This window comes from Melanostigma gelatinosum, assembly GCF_949748355.1.
Source record: "Melanostigma gelatinosum genome assembly, chromosome: 6".
Classification (NCBI taxonomy): Eukaryota; Metazoa; Chordata; class Actinopteri; order Perciformes; family Zoarcidae; genus Melanostigma; species Melanostigma gelatinosum.
In genome coordinates, this window is record NC_136639.1 from 5798031 (window position 1) to 5820551 (window position 22521).

The 22521-nt window shown below is 44.4% G+C and overlaps 1 protein-coding gene across 2 annotated transcripts in view; it reads right to left on the reverse strand.

Moving 5' to 3' along the window:
* Positions 1–15052, reverse strand: part of col27a1b (collagen, type XXVII, alpha 1b) — a 60613-nt gene extending 45561 nt beyond the window's left edge. For both annotated transcript variants that reach the window (XM_079269630.1, XM_079269629.1), the window contains exons 1-5: positions 14786–15052; positions 12832–12896; positions 8703–9907; positions 5945–5998; positions 1070–1123 (exon numbers count right to left, since the gene is read on the reverse strand). In XM_079269630.1, coding sequence (XP_079125756.1) covers positions 1070–1123; positions 5945–5998; positions 8703–9907; positions 12832–12896; positions 14786–14838 — 1431 coding nt within the window. In that variant the 5' untranslated portion in view covers positions 14839–15052. The remainder of the gene's footprint in view (positions 1–1069; positions 1124–5944; positions 5999–8702; positions 9908–12831; positions 12897–14785) is intronic.
* Positions 15053–22521: the final 7469 nt, after the last annotated feature.

Genomic DNA, 22521 nt, shown 5'->3' on the forward strand with positions numbered 1-22521 from the left:
CATGAGTTGTGTGTAAATGTATTTCTGATATAGTATTGCTGGCGTTAAACCTGGCCTCCATTTACTTCAATTCATCAAGGATTTACTCGTAGGTTTTCGTGTTCTCTGTTCATCGCGGAGGCATGGGAGAAAAATAATTCAAGGTAACACACGGTGAATCATTTATATTCAAATGTTCATTTCAAGGGTGAAGTATCCCTTTAAGTCTGGTAGGCTACTCACAGCAGCAGAAAATGAATCATCATCCCATCTCAATTCTTCATCATTACGTCCTGATAAAATGACATATTCAAGACTGAATTCAGCTTACACAGTATGTTTTCATCCAGCTTGTTCATTTTTCTCAAAGTAGAGAACTGTGCCAGACCAGACTGTCTGCTGTTTGAGGTTTGTGTGCACACGGGTCAAACTGAGCCGAGCCAGATTTGGTTAGGCTCCGCTAAGTCGTATGTACAATATAGGAGTTGTGGTTTTTTTTTCCCATGTTAAAGCAGGGCAAATCATGGTATCAATTATGTTGTTTTTAAATGTTTAAAGACAGTGTGGTAAATGGTGAAATTCAACCCATTGGAATGGATTAAGTGCAGAAATACGAGCAATTTTCCATTTTATTCCAGCATAGATTAATATCAAGACTGTGATAAAAGACTGACACGTTTTGGAGCTCAGCAACTCTCTTTGTGTTGACGATTCAAATCAGCTGGACCACAGACTGATGTCGGGTACTTGCAAAGTAGTGAGTCAGAGAAAGACTTACAACTGCGTTTCTCTCCTGAAGGGAAACAAATGGCTTTTTGTGAGGCTAGACAAGTTGTAGTGTGAAGCCAAGAGGACCTGACCTCAGACATGCAACCCAAGAGAAATCACAAGCAAACATTGGAAGAAAATGGAGAAAAATCACAAGAATTAATTGCTCTTCAAAGTTGCATTGTTGTTCAAATGCTCTTGTTTCATTGGTTAGATATGGACCAAAGAGTTTGTACCATAAAACATATGGTATGAATAAATATACATACACACGATGAGCCTTAGCCTAGTTTTTCCTTCCAAAATAGTTATTGATTTGTACCTTGACTCCAGGAGGTCCGGGATGACCAGGGTTTCCATGAGGGCCTGGAGGACCCTGAAAACAGAGACACACATGAGGAAGACACTGTGAGTGAAGGTGATCGTCGCGGTCATTGAACAGGCCTCCAATTCAGCAGCAAAGAGCGGTGAGTTGGCGCTATATGTGCGGTTTGCACAGCTGTTTGCACATATTGTTACCTGTCCACATGCCCGGCTGTGTTTTGGGACGGGTCTGCCTGCCCGTCCACGTTATGACATATGGATGTGATTTTCCTCATCCTTACACTTTTCCACTGGTTTTCTGGGGGTCCCACAAAGTGAAGGGCACTCATCCATCACGCCATATTCCCAAATGTCTTTGCGCCACAAACTGTCGGTGTCTGTGATGTAGAATGTGCTGAGATGTAATTCATTGAGCTTGATCAAAATGGCCTATCTCCTGCAAGTCAGGCCAGGTGGGAGGAAGTCCAGGAAGCAGAGATTGAGGAGACAAAATGGGAATATGAATTCAAGCAAGCTGCAAAGAGGGATTGTTTGGAAAACAAAATGAATAAAGCCACAACTTCCCGAGGCAGCCAAGTGAGGAGCCTCCGGTTCAACACTGCACGCTTGTGTGGAGTGGGGCTGAAATGCTGAGCATGGAAAATCTTCCCCCGGCAAAAAATGAAAGCATTGAAACATGTTGAGATGGCCCGAACAGGAAGCTACTGTATCTTCGACCCGTTCTTTGAGTTGTTCAGACTTTCCAGAGAGACCCCCCCCCCCCCCCCCGAGCATGAGGTGAAAGCGAGGGATAGGATTACTCTGAGTCAAACAGACGGAGGAGGCCAAGAGGTGTAAGTGTACGCTTGGGTGATCCAGTCTGTTATTTATCTGCGCCAAATTATCAGACTGTGGAGAGGAGTCAAACAGCCCCCCCCCCCCCCCCCCCAAAACAGGCCAGACCTCTCCCCTTGCAGGCACTCGCTGCTGGACATATGGAGACACTTAACAGAAGCTCATCTACAGATTTCCTCCTCCTCCTCGTCCACTCAGAGCGTTCCCCCTTTTCACCAGCTCGATATTAAAACGTATGGAAGTCGTTATCCGCAGAGAGGAAGCAAAGGGAGGAGGACACGCAGAGGGAAAAAAGGGATGTCTGGACAGAATGTTACACATTGGGTTCTTGCAGTACATAAGGTGAGGAGGCACGTCGCCGATGACGAGGTGGGCGGGCGCTTTCCGGACGGAGGCGAGCATAATGGGGAGAATGAGTCACTTTGTCCATCTATCTGCGCGTGGGCGAGAAGAGGATTGAGGATCCTCTTTGCTTAATTAATGAAAAGAGCTCCTGACAAATAAAACAGACGAGAGTCAGTACGTACACACAAACACGCACACATGCACACACACACACACACCTGAGGCCTGCATATCATGGCCACCTGTATGCCAGAGTCGTGAGCCGGTTTTCGATGTGGGCCAATGACTTTGACAGGTGTGACACATGGAGCGCCACTGTTTTTACTGGCCATTAACCCCGAACAGACCCGCTAACACCTTCACTGGACTGCACGAAGGGAAACCCTCTCTGGCCTGATGACTATTCAACACAATGTTTATGAAAGGATCTTATTTTGGCAAGATCCTTGGTGCTAACTGGGTGCTAATTAGTGCATCTGGATTCGCAACGAGCAAGTGTTTTTATTAATCCACTAACTGTCAAGTCTATAAAATGTCACATAAAAGTCCAAAACATAAAGGTATTCAAATGCTCATATTTGAAAAGCTTCAACTAGCTTGTCTGATATTCATGCCAAATAAATGACTGGTTGTTTTCAGTAGGTCGGTTTATTTCCACCACAAAGTGCGATCTGCCTTTTTTATTATTGGGGCCTTTGATGTTTCTGAAGGTCAGTGACTACTTCTGTTGCTGCAGCTGTAAATATAAAATGAATCATCAGCAGTAAAATGAATATTTTTCATTAACTGGGTAATGGTTGACTGTCTGGTGTGTTACAGTACATAAACATTTTAGTAATACATGTAAAATGGTTTCGATTAAAGGACTACAAATCCAGAGATTTACAGGTGCTCAGAGTTTTACTGCCAGTGCTCAGGAATGCACCGATTATGAACAAACTGAGTCCTGGCATCTTCTGTGAACCTCCTGCCACTTAACTTTAACTCTATAAATGTGCTCCTGATCAGCTTCAGCTTCAGTGGAAACTGTCAGTGTAACTAATAAAAACAGAATAACTTAGTCAAGCCTCTGAGAAGACCGCTCATTTGTGCATACACATGTAATTCATTTCAGAAGAATCTAAATTTTACAATATACATCAGTTCAGTTCTCTGCAACCAATCAAGCTTTGGCAAAAACAGAGCTTCCACTGCTTGAGCGTCCGTAGACTCCTTATTTCATGTCATAATAGTGTCAACCATTCTTTAAGTAATTATGCAAATGTTTAAAATGTCACAGAAACCCAGCGTCACATATACTGAGGTCTGTTTCTCTGCACAAAGCCCCCTTTGATCCGCTCTCAAGCCTCTCCTTCGGGGGCCACGTGAACTCCGACGCTCTGCCGGGCTTCATGGCGGTGTCGAGGAAGGTGGACGCTCTCGCCCGTGTGAGGTGCTATTCGGTGGTAGCAGCGCTGAGACGGTCTGCTCAGTCAGGCGAGACACCTTACTGTCAGAGAGGAAAAGTCCTAATGGTGTAGCTTCAGCACTTTCTGCTTAGAAAGGTGAGATTAAAATGAGACAAGGGTCTTCCAAAGATTAAAGCTCACTGCTAATCCGACAGGAGAGTACATTCATAACAAGACCTTAGCAGTCTTTCCAGTATATTTAGTTAAACTACATATGATTCATGATCTCTACACATGTTTCTACATTATTTTCCCTGAAATATGGACACAAATTGGGGCAAAAGTGGCCCAACAATGCAGCAAGAACGTATATGCTTCAAAACTTAATGATAAAATTCAAGCAAAACGGTCGTTCCATTGCAACACTAGCCTGTAGCGCTGCCGTATATCAAAGGACGTCAGTAAAATGTCCGCCAACAAAGTGTCGTGAAAAGTAAAAGAAAATTCTTTATATACCTCTAACAAAAAAACCTGTATCAAGCAATAAAAAGAGATTATAAAATATGCATAAATATGACTGGTACTTATTAATGTATTCAAACTTTTTGCCCAGCTTCTCAGAGGAACATAAAGTGAACAATGGACACAAAGGAAAGCTAAACAAATATGAAGCAACCTTAAACTTATTCATGTCCAAAAGAGTCAAAGTAAATTCTTTGACTCAAGTCAAATTGTGTTCATGTCGTGCTACTAGCTTCTGGCCAATAGCCGGTTGCTTGGGAACAGAGATGTTAATACATCCACCACATAAAGGAATACATCTTAAAGCAAAGTTATGGGGGAGACTAACTCAAAAAGCGACTTAAATACAGAAGTTACCGTGAATCAACTTTCTGCACATGAAAGTATGGCATGTGTGAAATGTAAAATCCTCTACAATAGTGAAAGTCTCTTTTATTCCTACTGTTTGTACAAGTAATGCCCGGACCAAAGTCCACTTAAGAGCTTTCTGTCGATCATGTGTGTAGCTGTGAGGTATTTCTTGCTAATCACGTGAACTATCCAGGAAAACTCTTGATGGTTCAAGAAAACAATCATTGAAAACCTGACCTGCACCCTCAGGTTGTTTTTTTCGGGTTTTATGCGGCCTGCAATCGGGTCTCAAGAGCTTGATGATGAATGAACTCTACATAGGTTGGTGTGCTACTGCATAGAGCTGCTGAGCTCCAGACAGGGTCTTAAATGCCTTAAATAAGATGGGGACAAAGCCCTCTTTCTTCCTAGTTTAAAGAGATTGGGTTCCCACAGCCCACCCTTCTGAGCCCTAACTGCAGGGCTACCACAGCCTCACGGTGCCGCGGCAGGTAGCTCATACGCACACTCCGCATCAGCACAAGCTCCCTGCAGGAGAACCTCAGCAGGAGTCTGCAAAAGAGCAACCAAAACAACGCATCCCTCCATTTTATTTCACTGCCTTCAGGTTCTAGCATATTTATTTCCGCTTAGGACTCACTGTGATGCCAAATTCAACTCCCGCTTTGTTATTAGGGAGGTGAAGAAGCAGTGGACTACATACACCATCAGACGAAGGTCTCTGAAATTAAAATAACAAGCTGTCCCTTGGGACAAATCATCTCCCGGTGTGTTCTCTCTTCTTGCATTTCTTCTGAAAACATGAGCTCAAACTAACATCTGCTCTCACTCTGTTTGGTTCCATTAGCAGTCCACGGTTGTAGACTGACATTTTTGAGATATGGCACCGGAGGACTGAGTCTAATACACTAGAAGCATTCACAGATGTTAGCATAGGAGCCTAATTTAAGTGCTGGTACCTCTAGTGTACAGGATAGAAAAAAGTGCTTGCTCTGGAAGTATATATATCTTTACTCATGAAAGTTACCTTATTTATTTTAGTGTCAACCTAATACCTACCATATGTGTTCAATTTATTATACATTGGCAACCCACAGATTTGTAGCGTAGGGTTGCAGCTTTTATAAATGGACCTTGGCAGCAGAGAAGCACAGTTTGATCAAACCCAGAGCCAAAGCAAACTAACGTCTGGCTGAATAATGCTCCGTAGTCTAAAGATGTCACTGAGTGCTTGATGCACAAAGGGCTTCCATATCAGTGCGCCGCTCACGGTGTTATCTCACTTTAATGCAGATCGGACATGATGAAAGCATCGTTAAGATACGGGGAAATACGTCGGGAACATTTTGGAGGGGAAATGAAAAGTGGTAATGGAAAAAAAAACAACAGAGGAAGGTAAATGGGAAACTGGTCGCTGGTTGGGAGAAACTCACCCTTGGACCCTTCTTCCCTGGCTTTCCTGGCAACCCTGGAAGTCCTTGAAGGCCCTAAAAAGAAAATATAAAAATATGTCAAGGATAGAGAGAAGCAAGTCTAGTCCCTGCCTCTTGTTGTGTCATTACAAGGGACTCTTGAACAGCCTTGAATATTAAAAGACAGTTTTAAATGTTCGGAATAAAAAAAAAAAATCATTCAAGCTAGATATTGAATCAGTAAATACATCTTAAGCTTTTTTTCTGATTCTACATTGAGTGAAGTTAGCTGAGAGTTGCATGGTGATGTGCTGTATCGGAGCTCGACCAGTCCTGTCCCTTTGCAGCCAATATAATCAACACAGCGCACACACTGTTGAGTGTGACTCATTGCACTGGCAATGGTCGCCACTGGTTCCAGCTATACAGCCAATCACATGAATTTTGGGCATTAGATATATAGCTTTAAAACAATTTCATTCATGGATTGGCAAAGCTCTGAAAGGTCGAATCCAATGAGGGGTCAATCTGAGGAACCTGAGTTTGCTTTGAGATGTTTGATTGTTTCTTACTTTCCCATGGCTCCAGAAGGTTAAAGACAGAAGAAACATTCCTTTATTAGTCCCACAGTGGGGAAATTATTCTCTGCATTTGACCCATCCCTGTACATATAGGGAGCAGTGGGCTGCCAATGACAGGCGCCCGGGGAGCAATTAGGGGTACAGTGTCTTGCTCAGGGACACTTCGACACAGGACACGGTGCAGCCGAGGATCGAACTGGTGACCTTTCGGTTGGCGGACAACCCTCTCTACCCAGTAAGCCACGGTCGCCCATGTTCCTGATAAAAGGAAACGTCCCGAGGCGGTCCGGCTGAAATTGGTCTCGACTTGGACAGGAGCAACGGCTATAATTATACTCTTTCAGCTAGCATACGCTCTGAAAAGCCAAAATGCTTTCAGCAACCTTAAGACTCTTTAGTCTGCAACCACCAGGCTGTCCACACACACGATAAGCTGTTTGAGCTGCGGGCCAAAAGACAGAGCTGGAGCTCACGTCTTTACGGAAGTTATGCAATTTTTCATGTATCATGACAGACTTTGTAAGATCAGCAAATATCACATGGCTTTCTGAAAAAAATGACATAAAAAAACGTATTGTGATTAAACTCGTGATTTACAGCCCTAATCAAAAGCCGGTGTACCTCACTGCTTAAAGTATTGGAACTTTTAAACTGACGTAACGTTAGGCCTGTGGCACTAGAAAGAGCGGCAGCGGGTAGCTATGACTGAATATCGGTAATGTTAGAATGACGTTGACTCAGAAACTACATTTACTTGTGGATTAGTCACGTCTGGCTGATAGCAGAACTGGTTCATTAATTAAGTCAGTGTCTGCGAGGATAACGACGCGGCGTATATCGGATCTGTGCATCTTTAACAAGATGCAATTCTGCTGACCATGGCCCACTAACGTCAATCCTCATCCCAGTAAATGGGGTTGAAATATGTCTTCCAGTCATCACTAAAAGGGTTCGAGGACAATATTATACTCTATACCTGACTCAGCAATCTGTTTCGACTTCATCCCAGTAGAATGGTGAAAGCCCTCAGGAAGAGCCTTTACCATACGCCAGGGACAGATCGGTTTCACGACTTCTGGCATATGCAGCGCTGTGGTTTCCCTCGCTGCCAAAGCAGCAGAGCTTTACTTAAAACATTCTTGTCGGTCAGACATTACCCAAAACAAGACGGCGAAGTCCTTCTAACAATGGAAAATGTGGGTAACCATCGTGCGTTCGACAGAGGAGCCGTGTCTGACGGGACCACATGCTCAATATGAATGCAGTCTACAGTCAACACTTGTTGATCAACGACAAGATTTGGCACTTTGCTATGAATTAAAGAACTCAAGCTGATCTAATGATGTTCACCTCATTAGTATTTTTTCACTTCTCGCATTTTAACCCGCAGGCGTGTAGTGTGATGTGAGCAATAGCCTGGTAGGTCTCATGTTTCTTTTACAGACGTGCAAATCCAAAATATGTGTCACTCTTATCAAAAAGGTTCGTGGTGGGGAAATATTGGGAAAATACTACAGCTTTAAATAACGGGGATAAAGCACTGCCTTCACATGGTGTAACCCTTTATATTCTTACCCTTAATGGTTAATTGTACTCAAGTGCTTTCTCCTTTCTTCTCTTTTACCTTTGGCCCTTTAAAACCTTTAAAAGTATCCGTTCTCTGAGCAGTCACACTTTCTCTCAGAGGAATCTAACACCTCAGCGCCAGCTCCTCCGCTCAGACGAACACCAACCGGCAAAATGCCAGAGTATTTCTACCACTGCTGCTAAAAAGGAAATCACACATTAATCGCCAACAATTAGACGGAGCCAGAGAACACACCAACACACTATTGTCGAACAAGCAAACATTTCAGGGATGCTATGCTTGGTGACTGCTAGTACTGATAACCAGCAGATGTTCTGGACATCAAAGAAAGACACATTCAAATAACAAGCTGTATGAAACTTCTATATCATTGTAATCCATTTAAATTGGTCGAAAACATTGAACTATGGCGGTCAAAAGGTAAAACATGCATGTATAATAATTCAAACCCCCTATTTCACAGAGTATTCATTCATAAAATAAACACTAAACCACCAAGTCATAAGATAAATGTTCCTGCACAAAGAATCACGTGTTGTGGCTCGAAGGCCTGATGAACATATGAACATGAAAAACGTGTGTTGTGTTCGAGTGGAGCTTGCAGACTCACCGACGGTCCTGGTTCTCCCTTTTGTCCAGGTGGTCCGTCCAGCAGTGAGAACTGGGTCGCTTCCGGGAGAAATATTTGGAAGCCATCTGTTGCCGCTGTAGTGATTGGAACCAGTGAGGTGGGTTCGACATCCTGCACACTGGTCACCTTTGGCTCAGGTGCCTTTGGAGCTTCCGTGGTCGACGGGTCTTCCCGGTGAAGATAGGCGTTTGGAGGAGGCCCCTGCGTGAAAGCGGCGTGGAGGTTTGGCCGCTGCTCGGTCGGTCGGGTGGAAGCGGGTAAATCCATTCTTTCGCCAATAGGTTTTCGAGAATTAGTATCTCCGTGCTTTGTGTTCCTTACGTCACTGCCATGTGAAGTTGGTTTGGGAAAATCAAACAGACTTTCCAACTCTGGAAGAACCAGCTGAGAAACAGACACAGCGCCAGGTTTCGGAGAGCTCACAGTCTGATATGCAGATGTTTTGTTCAGCATTGACAAGCCGTCTGCCTTTTTGGATATCTCCGCCAAGGACGGTTGACTTATGCGAGAGACGGTGATGTTTGGGTGCGTGGAAATTAGAGGTAGCAGGGGTGGAAACACGGGCCGATACGTGTCGGCTTCTCTGCATTGTTTCTTAATGCAATCACAATAGTTATGAGCTGCCTCAGCAGAAGGATAAATGTCAAACTGACAGACGGCGCCTTCAAACGACACCGAGTTGTGGTTCATTTTGCCCAGCAGGAAAGAGCCCTCCGCATCCAGAGCCTCCTCTTTTTTTGAATGCAAATCCGCGTGGATGCTTCTCTCTCCACAAGAAGTGTGTAAGGAAACCCGGCGGCCTCGGATATCCAAAGCCAGACTGTGCCACTGGCCATCGTGGACGTCGTAGTCGAAGATCACAGCGCTCCTCTGCCCCACGCGTACCAGGATCTTACCCTGCAAGAACTGCACTCCGAGCTGCACTTTCCTTTTCTTGGACAGAACGGAGAAAAGGAAGGCGCCGTTGACGCGGTGGACAGACAGGCTGAGGATCAGGGACAGATTGGCGGCGCTGTAGGAAGCAGGGATGACGGTGTGCAGAGGCGCCTGGATGCGGGCCCTCGGGGTGAGGATGACTCCGGACTTGAAGGGGATGATGCCGTTAGGGATGGATTGCGCGTCCATCGATGATGACCCGCCTGATCTTCGCCCAGAAAGCCCGAGCTGCTGCAGAACATCCACATCTTCAGAGAAACAGAGGAGAGAAGTCAGTGACTCTTAGGTTGTAGACTTCAAGCACCCAAAGATGCCTTTATTTTTCGCCGAAATAACAGTAATTTACCACTTTGATATAAGGGATCATTATGTTGTGAAGCCAAGCTGTGAGTTCACGAGTTAAAAGTCAGACTGATGGAAATCCTGCGGCAAAAGCAATTTAAAAAGGCTGCATACGATTTCCGTTCGGGCCACACATCAACCTCCAGTTCTGGTGATTGCCGCAAATTATGTAATCGTTACATCAGAGTTAATTAGAAGGATCTTGGGAAGCGGAGGCTGAAGGGATCCCTGGAGAGGACAGCGTTGGGGTTTCAAGACACGTATTAGTGCGGAAACAGAGAAGCCATCTGACTTCATCTGGTGCTGTCTGTTGATTAAGGACGATCGCTATGACGGGGGCCCATAAAAACACGGCGCAGTGTGTTCTGCGGGTTTTAATTGCGACTTGCATCTCATGGGAGGAGAGTGTGGGCCATTTTCACACATTACAGTGTGTACTGTATATTGCTCCTAATTGGATCCACAGCTCTGTGTGAGGATTTAATTAAATCCACATTTCGCAGCCTTTATTTCAAGAGCGTTCTTTACAATGAATGCACATTTTTCAGCAACAGTGATTGTGAGCCTTTTCAACCACAAGCATCGCATTGTCTGCTGGTGACCGAGCATTACAGTGTGCACAGAGAGAGGACAGCAAGAAGTAAAGTTAAAATCAGAGAAAAAAAAATCATTTTATTAACCTCTCATTAAGGGACGCACGATATATATATAGGAGGCGTGATACATTATCGGCCAACGATCTTTATATTATTATGTATTATTCCGGCTGAAAATAACACAGACTGTGCATCACTACTTTAAATGAACTCTCAACTCCAAAAAGAATGATGTCCTTTCATTAAAAGCCCTTTAACCCCACGTTGGTGCCAACACCCCCAAAAGAGAACCTCTGAAACATAAACACAAAGGTTATGCGAAATCTAACACATTATTTTTGGAACTAAAACATTCAGTCAAATCAGTTTTTGGTTCAAACATACTGGAAATGTTCCAATTACCGTCCTGTTTTCTATCGTTGGGCACCGGTGCAAGTCATCAGTGATGTCAAACAAAAGTGTTCTGTTTAGTTTAGTAACGTTGGAAAAGAAAGAAGAATTGATCCCCAGCCAATCAGCATATCCTGAGTCCAGTACATTAAAAACAATAGCTAAAAGATTACATACAGAGCTCAACTGTCCGTCCTCTTTCGGACTAATACAAAACAAATGTGTGCGAGACTGAAATGAACTGCTAAATGACGTATCACGGCTCAGCAGAGGAGGAACAAATATATAATAGAGACACTAGACATGTTCGGGAGGGAGACTCTGCTCAGTGTGTGCAGACAGTGGGAGGTCAGCTCCATTGAAAAACCCACACACGGAAAAGAAACATCAAACAGAAAGGGAGAAACTCTGCAGTTGAATTTTACCACATAGCACTCATTGGAACCCTGATGCTGCATTAATGCATCCTCTGAGCAGCATAAATTATTATCTTTTCCCACATCACATTCAAATTGACCCGAGAACAATCGGAAATCACAAATGTAGTACATTCCTAAGGATGTAAGCCTTTATCTTATTACATATGAATTACCGCTTTCTGCCTAGATTGGTACCACGGTTGAGGTAGAGGTGTGTGTGGGGGGGGGGGGGTTAACCAGTAATTATAGGGGTTGCTGGTTTGATTCTCAGCTCTACTCTATACTCTGAAGAAGACCGTCATGTCGAAACGTTGGTGATCGACTGTTTTTACACTTCGTTCCCAGCACTGAGCCGTTACCGGGAGAAGGCCAGTATTACGTATCTACGGTTTGGATGCTGCACTGTGGCTGACCTCGAGGTAAACCTGGAGTATTACACATGTGTAGCTATGGTAACTGTGCAAAAAGACTAACATTGAAAAGCCCGTGCACATCGACAGCTGAGTTTCTTTCTGCAGTCTGAGGTCAAGACGTAGAAGCAGTGACTCATGTCACTGCAGAGGAAAGCGTACAGCTGTAGTACGGCCAGCACTCAACTAAACGAATCCATGGCTTGTGATTGGAGTCACTTTCCATACGCATGATTTTCACTGCGTACTATGTGGACAACATAGTATTTATCCTACAACTGATGCAGAACACTGTGCAGGTTTTTATATGACACATTTCATTGGAATATGAGAACACATCCTTGAGAGACTTCGACTGAGCCATTTCCAATTACATCTATCAAAATAAATGTCCAAAGCAATTTAGGAATTGCATCATTCTAAAACACATTTCACATTGCGTTCATGTACAAAGAATGATCTACTTTAAGCTCGTTGCTCATGTTCCTGCTGAGAGTATGGGATGTCGTGAGAGCAGAGTGCGATGCACCTCGTGCTCAATTTGCACGGAATTAAAAAACTCCCGTGAATCTTAACCCGGGGTTTTGTCTACAGTTACAAACTAAATCCAGTTCAAGTGTTCAGTACACAACATCCACTCCACGGGACAAGGGCGGAAAAGAGCGGCCCATCTCCAACAAAGGCTTCAAATATTATCCAGGGAAGAGTGAACAATATTGAATCAGAGTTTTTTTGGCCTTGACAAATTAAACAGTGATGCTGACGGAGATACGGCCGACCAAGCTGTTAATGGAAAACATTGATGCTGATCACATCGGTCTGGGATAATCCCTGGACAAACAAGGGGCCCGCGCCGGGCGATGTAATTACTTACGGTGGATATTTTCACATTCTTTATCCATTCTGTGTTCCACACCAGTTCATATCATGATAATGAGACATAGTTTATCGTCACAGTCTGGGAGGCACATTTGTGACGCTGTCTGCTCAGAGATGTGTTTGCATGTTTGCTTACCTTGTGCCTGTGTGAGCCGTAGAGAGCAGGTGCAACAGAGTATCGTCCAAAGAATCAGAATTCTCCTGAAGAGGAAGACAAAGAGGTTAGAAATTGCAATGTACTGTGGCAGATAATCAAGGCACAAATAATATTTGTCTTTACAAATTCATAAATCTTTCAAGTATGTTTTGATTGTTTGGTCTCTAAAATGCCAAGAGGTATGATCATTTCCCATAAAAAAAAGGTAACCAGAGCCCTGAAATGTTGTCCTTCATTTTAATACTTGTTGTGATCAGAAGCTTAATGCTATCATTTATTCATTAATTGATTCAATTATTCATAGTCGCATGAAACAAAGAAAAGCAAGATAATCTTTGCATCTGCATAATCTGTGGCGACATTGAATCAAAAGTTGCAGAATAATTTACGGGCGGAAAATAGCAAACACTAAAACCTGCTCATTCCATTCCCTCTTTTTTCATATAATGTTAATGATCTTTGTGTAATGTCCCTGATCAACATAACACAGTCCAAGTTACAACACGAGAAGCTGAAGTTGACAAACTAAAGTGCTCGACACTCAGTTTCTATAACTCCTGTACACAGATCTGATCCGATGTGGCGCTTTGATCAGAGTCAAGACGCTTCAAGACGACAGGCTTCGTCTTACCTTGACGGCTGACCTCCAGATAAGCTGGGGCTGGGTGAGTGCGCCTCTGACAAACACCAAGTGACAGATAAAGAAACTAAGGTAACGGAACTCGTATATCAAGGCTGCATGTGATCTTCAACATGACAACCGTTCAATAACTGAGACAAACCGCCTTTATTACAGCTCGTATCAATGCACTTTCTGACTGCAGGTTTTAAAAAAGTAAAAAGTGCAGATCTTTCTCAACCCATAAAAGACCACGTAAGCCTTCAACTGCAATTAGACCAACTGTTTTTACATGACAACTGTGACGTTTATCACCTCATGTCAGCCAATAAACAGCACATTTTACAGCATGGATTTTTCTTGAGACGTTTTCTTTCTGGAGACAGGAGTGTTGATTGCTCTTTCGTGAAGATAATGTGTCTCTGACGGTGTTGAGTGTGAACTAATCGCTACCAGCACCAAGGTTTTTTTTTACACTCTCGGAGCTGATGTTTTGGTCGTGACGCCTGTTGAGCGAGCGATGTTTGTGCCATAATGAACTCACTCACGGCAAATCTATTACATTTGTGGTTTCCTAGACAGCAGCGGGAAGCCACTGGTCAACCACTGACACTGACTGTCTGTTGGAGCTTTTAAAAGTTCCCCTCCCTCCTCTTTACGACCCATCCGCTGCTCTCACACTGACATCAGCACAGAAGAGGAAGGGGAGGGGATGCAGTTTGTGATCAAGTCTCTCATATGTCCAGCAGTGGTTGTATGATGCAACATTTTGACTTTTATTTCCCCTCCCATTGGGACAGGAGGGCCAACCAGCTGAGTGAGATGCACAGCTGGGAGGGGAGAAAGGGGGGGAGGAGGAGAGGACTGTCTCCTCCTCTCATACATCTCCCTCAAATCAGTCCCAGATCGCTTGGCAGCGCAGTCGAGTACAAGCTGCAAAAGACACAGCTTCAAGAACAGTCCAGCAGGCTACACTGGACTGTCTAAAGAGCAGAAATGTGTTTCCATAAGCTATGCAATTTATTAAAAAGTGCAGGCTAACACCTGTTCAACTTTAAAACTGACTCATTTTTTGAAAATGAACATGTTATTTCTCAGTATATATCTTAAACTTGTCTACTTGTGTAAAATAGCACAACTTATATCAAAGCTACTTGCATCCTAACATGAAAAACGCTGTCAAATGGACGTTAATTCAGACGCAGGTTGTGATGTCCAAGAGCACATGACTTCATATTAAACATGTATTCAACAAAACAAGACAGGGAGACAAAAATAGCAATTTAAGGATGACTTCAAAATGTATCGACTCACCCCCCGACTCCAGCGCTTTTGAGTTGGGAGTGCGGGGCATTGTCCGGCTCCATTGCGGTTACTTCATTCTTTCTTGGGAGTTTTTACAACAGTCCGGACGAGGCAGATAAAAGTTGTTCCATTCCAGGTGCAAACACTCCGGGAATAACCAGCAGTTATTCGACTGCTTTCTGTCATTGTCTTGTCTCCTCTTGTCCCTGTCGTCTCCTTCCAGAAGGACGCTCCGGAGAGCTCCACCTGTGCGCTTCCGATGTTTGTTCCGTCTTCCTTTTGCGCGTTTTGTGAAGTACAATGAACCTCAAGTCAAGTCTCGTGCAGCTTTCCCAGCGAACCGTTGCAGGACAAGACGACGGCCGCCGTTGTGTGTGTGTGTGTGTGTGTGTGTGTGTGTGTGTGTGTGTGTGTGTGTGTGTGTGTGTGTGTGTGTGTGTGTGTGTGTGTGTGTGTGTGTGTGTGTGTGTGTGTGTGTGTGTGTGTGTGTGTGTGTGTGTGTGTGTGTGTGTGTGTGTGTGTGTGTGTGTGCGTGCGTGAGTGTGTGTCGACTTCCCCAAAATGAAAGTTTATTGTGGACTGAGGAAAATCTTGAGCACCGGGAGAGGGGGAACACCTCCCTCTGTCGCCCTCCGCTGACATCGAGGGAAACCTGTAGCAGAGATGCTGCAGCTTTCAGCTTCTTCAGCTGAAGGTGAAGCAGGAACCAGGAATGCATGTGTTTATGTGCATATGATGCTGGTCAGTCAGCTGGCACGTGTGTTAATAATTAAACGGAGAAATGTGCATCTGTCAGCCACGAGCATTTGTAGTTTTTTCTGTGCTGCAGCAAGCAATTTTTACATTTTGTTTTAGAAGATCAGGCTTTGCTTAGTTGTCTGTGCCACACATGACACAACCTCAGCTTTAAAGACATGGCCGAGAAATCCTCCAAATGTTTTAGGTTTGAATACCTACAGTACCAACCGAGCAAACTGATGAAAAGCTTGTGATATGGTCAAAAGGCTTCTACAGCAAGCAAGTAAGTGGACCTTGAGTTGAGATTGTTTTGTCAAATTAGTTAGTGCTCTCCTGTGGACAAACCATGTAATGGCAACTCTGTTTCTAAATGACTACAGACAGTGTAAGTGAGTCCCAATCACAACAAATAACCTCCATATAATCACATCACCAACAAACTGTCTTTCTGAAATAAATTCAATTTCTTTTGACAGTTGTGGTATATCTTATTGTCTTATCCTTTACAGTATAATCAGTTTGACAGATGACGATTTCCAGTGTTAACACTCTGATTGTTTGTACTAAGTTCTACCAAACTACGGTGTACTATGATTGACATATGTTTAGCTGTAACAAATGACCAATTCATTTCATCAAGTGAAAAGTTAAACCAATGGACCAGCTTTTTGTGACAGCCTTTCTTCACATCATCCACTTCCGTTCTCACCAGAGATCTGGGTTGCAGACCTGCGCTGGTTCCAGTGTGTGTGTGTGTGTGTGTGTGTGCATGTGTGTGTGTGTGTGTGATGTCGGGTGCTGTGAAATTCCTCTGCCAAAGAAAGTCCTCATTGACCGGCCTTCAGCAAACACGCTGTGACAGTGTCCAGGGGAGACCCAACAGAGCGCCGATTCAGCTGCCTGCAACTGGATCCCTCGTCCCTCACACAGAGCCCCCTCTCAGCTCGTCCTCTCAGGGCCAGGAAGGAAGGGAGCTCACCACCTTGAAAGAGCACTTCCCATGTACCTGTCCGAGCTACGTCGGATGTGGGCTTTCTGTTACCACGAGTCTCAGTTGGCGGACAAGAAGGGCAATGTCCTCGCGGCCCGTGGAAGAGTGCAGAGAGGAAGATCTCCAATCTGGGGTGTTAAGTTTCATGGGGTTGGTAATGATTACTGCAGCAGCCTACGGAAGCGGTTCTCAAACTGTGGCCCAGGGACTGAAGAGTGTTCTTGAAGGCATACCAGGGAAGACCCTTTATGGGTTTAAAGGAGTGGTTGTAGATATTTGGGGAAGTAAGCTTATTCGCTCTCTGCAAGACAATGACAAGATTGACACCAGTCTCCTCTGCACGTTGGTTAGCGTAGCTTAGCATAAACACTGGAAACAGGGGGAAACAGCTAGCCTGGCTCTGTCCAGAAGAAACTAAATCTGCCTACCAGCACCTAAAGCTTACTAATTAACACATGTATTAAATCCGTTCACAAGCCAAAGTGTAAAAAATGATATATTGTGGCTTTAAGGGGAGTGAGGAAGTCACTGCTCACAGCCAAGTGAAAAACAGTCTGGCATTTACCTCCCCGTAAAACCACAACCGGACGTTCTTACACTCGTAGTGTGTTAACCTGACCCACCAGATGGTTTGATACTCAGAACCATCTGAGAAAGCCATCATTGGAAACGGGGCAGACACCATGCTCCATGGGTGACATCACAGAGAGTATACGTCCATATTTTATAAAGTCTACTGTAAGTACCGACAGGTCAGTGTGGATTTACTTCAAACGAACGTATGTAATCATTATGTTGAGTCTTCCGAGACATGGACGTGTTTGTAGACTGATTATATTGGGATGCTGCAGCTGACGGCAAGAGCGCCCCGATTTTATGACCGATTTTATGACCGATTTCCTCCCTGACAGCAGTTCGGTCTCCTTCTTATCCGAGCAACGACTTTCCTCTAGTCTCCATCAGAGGTTTTCTCTATCGAGGCCAAAACCCTGTTTCATGGAAGCCCTGAATGAGCTCTGTGGAAAGAGAAATTAAAGAGTACATTTTGTTGAAAGACATCCAGGGGCAAGTTTTTTAATTTGTGTTTTATGAGTTGCAGTTCTTCCACTCATCACATATGACTGCCATCCTGGGCCACGTCTATAACCAGTGACAGGTGTGGATAGGCGCTGTGGCTGTTTATACTCCAGACCAGCGGTGGGTAATGGAAGTCAGCTGGCCTGTGTACTCCGACATAACGATGGATATTAGAAGTTCAGTGTCTGCAGGAAATTGGAGGATTTTCCTGCAGACAGGCCATTGTAACCAGTATCCCCATCCCATACGCATATGAATCATCTTCAGTTTAAAGAGCAGTCACACTATTTATGAGACACATTTGACTGTGCACAGTTCCAAGTATTGTGGTGATTTAAAAACGAACTGATTATGATCATTTTAGGTTATCTCTCTCTCTTTTCTACTTTAATAATAATAGCCCTCAAGAACTTTGAAAATAGCATGTCCTGCTCTAGCTATGGGAGGTCTTATCTGATAAACACGGAGTCTTTCGTTTTACTTCCATGTCTTGGGGATTTGGGGCCAGCTGAATGCAGCAACCTCTGTCCAGGTGCAGCTGGATCCAATAAGTGCGTGGCCCGGCGCTGTGGTTATCCATTCCATTACAACAGGACATTTAGAGAAAAGTGCTGTTGATTCTCGTCGGGCAAGTCCAAATTAGAGCCATACAATCTGTGTTTTTAATTTTCTGCCGCCTCGGGAGGGAACTGTATAACTTCGGGGAATGTTTTGAATTAGCTTCACAGCTACAGAAAAGTTAATGATTTCAAACGACCAACCAAATGAGCAAATCAATTAGAGCAGAAACAACAGTCAATGTATTGTCAATGGCAACAATTGTGAAAGTTCATAGGTAATGGTTTAAGTAATGTTTCACATAAATAGCTTTATGAGAAAACTTGATCAAAAGATTTCAATGGTTGAGCTTTACAGCTCAAATGGAGGTTTCATGAGGGTTGCGTCCATGCAAATAACGAGTGATGAATTATTCGGGACATGTTTTGGGGTTGAGCTACATGTCAGGTAAACCTTTTTTGTTATTTTCCTTGTGGCCACAGGTCTGTTGCAGCTATCAGTCATGTGAGGCACTCGGTTATGCTGCAGCAGTTCACACATTTCCTGCTTTAGCCATCCGTACAACGTATTCACAACACATCATAAGTCAGAGAATGGAGCACAGCATCGCAGTGATGTGGTAAACCAAGATTCTCATAGTCCTTGTTCTTAATTCTCCATGAAGTGGTAATAGTGATCATTTTAAAAGCGAAAGGGCTTGAACAAAAAGTCGGAATCTTTTTCCGAATGCCACATTAGATGTGGTAATTATTGCCAATTCCTCACCCCGCAGAGCAGCAGAAAGGCCGACGGCGCTGCCAAGTCAGAGGCATTGTTGTGGTGACATTTGAGCGGAGGATCAAACCGCTGATGAATAATCCGCATTGAAAAGCTGCTCTTTCTGCCAAATGTCAAACAGCAGCATGATCCTTTGTTCATAGAGCAGACTCGACAACTTTTCATCCATCGTCATCGCGATGCTGTGTCACATACTGTAGTGGTTGTGGCAAATGCAGAGTGCACTGAATATACAGTTGTTTATCATTTGAGGAGTTTAAAGGCTTTCGTATTTGACTCACAAGCTGTTAATCTCATAATTATTATAATGGCACTTCTTCGCTGACTATGCCCTTTGCCTTGAATTCCATTATTTCAATTTCCTCCAGTTTCACTCTAATAATCGCACATTAAGCTTGATTTGCTGTGTCCTATAATGGTCTAAATCAGTGGCTCCTAAACTTTTTGACTTAAAATGAAACAACTTTTAACATGTGTGAACCTGCGAGAGATTTTCCCTTCTGACATTGTTTAACTTTAATAATTTTTAATAATTTGTGGATATCACTGTAACCAGGCAATATTTATTTTAAAGAAAAAATGTCTTGTTTGTTCTTCTTCCCATTAATCATCCCCTCATATTTATTGGCTGTCCCACCTGTCAGAGAATGAAATACAGCCGTAACTGTACTAATAATGTAACTGTAGCTTCGCCTGCGTCATCGTCACAGCAGTATGCAGTCGATCCATTTCTCTCCCATTCTGGACAATAAAGGGAGCTCTGTTATGGTGAGGCCCCACAAAGAGATCTCAGCGCTACATCCCCCCCAAAATCTAGAAAACCTTCACTCTCATCCTCAGCCAGGCCTTTCCACACTCATCCTCTCCTACACTGTGTGCACCAAGTGTGAGCCAACATCAACTTCCTGCTCCCTTCGTTTCCTGTAACAGTTGGGAAGATGGAGACATTCGCCGGCAGTTAATACAGAGCAGACGTAAATGGTCCCAGCAGAGGGTTTTCTGTTCCGAGCGAGGTCCGCCGCCCCCGGGGCTTCCGTAAACACATAAACACCACCTGGCTTTCTAAATGTGGCCTGAAAGCAGGTCCACACACGCATGCACGCATGCCCATCCATTCCCTCCTGTCATACACTGACTCAGTCAGTCCCAGCACACTTGGGTGTTAGTGTTGGTGGTGGTGAAAATAACGCAGTACGGAAGCCTCAGTGTACAGAGATTCTCCGTTAAGAAACACATTCAAACACATCCTGATCTACACTTTCTCAATAAAGGCTGTTTTGTCCCAGATACCATTGAGAGGTTTTTAATTGTACAAATACAGACACACTAAAAGAGTTTGATTGGTGGAAGCTTACGGACTAAAGGAGTATAAATAATGGAGGTATGGACAAATATTTGAACGTTATGCCCACTTAAAAGGTCGGGAGCAGAGACTGTATTTAAGACGTGGAAGTAGTCACAGTGAAGTCGCCCATCTGGAGTTCAGCATTTTGGCCGTGACTGTCGTGAATCAAAATGGTGGCCCAACCAGCAGACAGGCTAAAAATGAACTTGAAAGTTGATAAAGTTTATCCATAAATACAAGATTACAAAGATATCGAAAGTTCGTGGCTGTAGGTTCTTATCAGTTTAAAACTGACCAATGAGCCTGCTTATTTCTGGGCTGTACAACAGTGGATACTGCAGCACTGTACGGCTAAAGCAGCAGGAGATACGATACAGGCCTGAAAGGGGAAACTGCCCCTCAACCAAACCTGTAAATTCCGAACAGATTGAGCTCCTGTGTTTGAAAGCCCGTGTTTTATTTGGAAGAGCAGTTGAAAGAAGCTGGTAACACAGCAGGATTTGTTCCAGGCCAAATACAGATAACATCAGCAATACGGACAACGGGGTCACTGGTCAGAGTTTTACTTGAAACAGAGAAGCACGGAGGCCTTATCGGAGGAGTCGGTGAAGTACAGCTTGTGCTCAGCCAGGCTTGATGGTGTACCACTTGGTTTTGTGCTGAACCTATACTACAAATGTGGCTGTTGAGATCTTAGAGGTTCAGTAGTCAAGAAGAAAGAAACTTGGGCTCTTTTTTCTTTTTTTTAGTGCTGGTAACAAAATCTTACCTGTCTCATCTGCAAGAACTGAGATAACAAGAATTGACCTCGGAAACTAAAACACCTTGAACTGGAGATGTTTTCTTTGCTGCACAGAGTTTTGAATGTACGCCACCACAGCACCGCAATTAAAGCTTATTCAGTCTGATACGACGGAGCAGATGTAATCTTCAGGTGCGCCAGTCTCATTTATCTGTCATCCTCCCCGGGGCTTCGGAGAGCGTCTTTATCGGGGTTTCACGGAAAGGAATCCGCAAAGACTGCCGATGAAACATGGAGGGATTGGTTTCAGCGCAGTCACTACTGGCAGCTCTGAGAGGAGACCATAATTACCACTTTGACAAGCTTTGATCACAGGTACAGTTATTCTCAGAATGTCTGTGTTGACAGAACAATGAGATGACGGCCTCGGAATTCATATGAATTTGCCCTCGTGTTTCCCTTTCCTCCCCCCTCCCCGTTGCTTTGGTTCTGAATAGAAGCTCTGTCTAGCACATGACGAGGCAAGAAGGACAAAATGAGGGTAGTTGACGTAGCACAGATTAGCTGTCCGTGACTCTTTTGATTTGAAGAAGTGGAGAAAGGGGATCTGTTGATGGGTACTGAAGGAGGGGGGGGGATTCGTGGGTAAACCATCCAAAAGACCTGTAAATGTTGTGGGTGGAATGAATCACTGTGGTTTCTGCTTTTTATTTTTGTCAGGAGGCAGCAGATTATTCAATACAATGACAGAGGGATCAGTGTGCTGGAATCAGTTTTAGCAAAGCAGGAGGTGTGGAGTCAGGAGTGGTAACGCTGGTGAGAAGAAGAAGGAGATGACACTCAGAAGGAGAAGAAGGCGATGGAAACTCAAGGCGAAGATGAAACCTCACCACAAAGAAGAAAGGCTCAGTTCATTGAGATCTCTTTGAAAGCGCATCCAGACCACAGTGCGGCCCGGAAGCAAACATGCCTCCTACACCACCTGCCTGGGCTAAACAAAGATGCAGCATTTGTTAGCGGGGCCACATCTTTGTGTGTGTGATGGTCAAATGAGTCAGGGTTTTTGATTTCTCTCTCTCTCTAACCGTCAAAATGTAAACAAAGAATCGTATGAGCTCTCAAGTATATTTGACCTCCTCCTGTATCCTGCTCATGAGTCCTGCACTGATGTTGTTCTCCTGAAGGCTCAGGTGCGTCAGCGGGGACCGCGTCCTGCAAAGCAACGCCGCGATGATGTCGTTTCCTCCCACGTCGCTGACGCCGTTCCTGTCCAGATCCACCTGCCGCAGACCCGCGTTCTCCCTCAGCACGTCGGCCAGCAGCCTGACCCCCGGGTCTCCCAAGTTGTTCTCGTCCAGGATGATGCGAGTCAGCGAGCTGCTCCCCCTGAGGCTGTCGAAGAGCTCCTTCCACGCCGCCAGATCGGCGCCGCCGGTCTGCGCCAGCCCTAAGTACTGCAGATAGGAGTGGTGCCTCATGTATGACGCAAGCACTTTTACCCCGTCGCTGCTCAACCC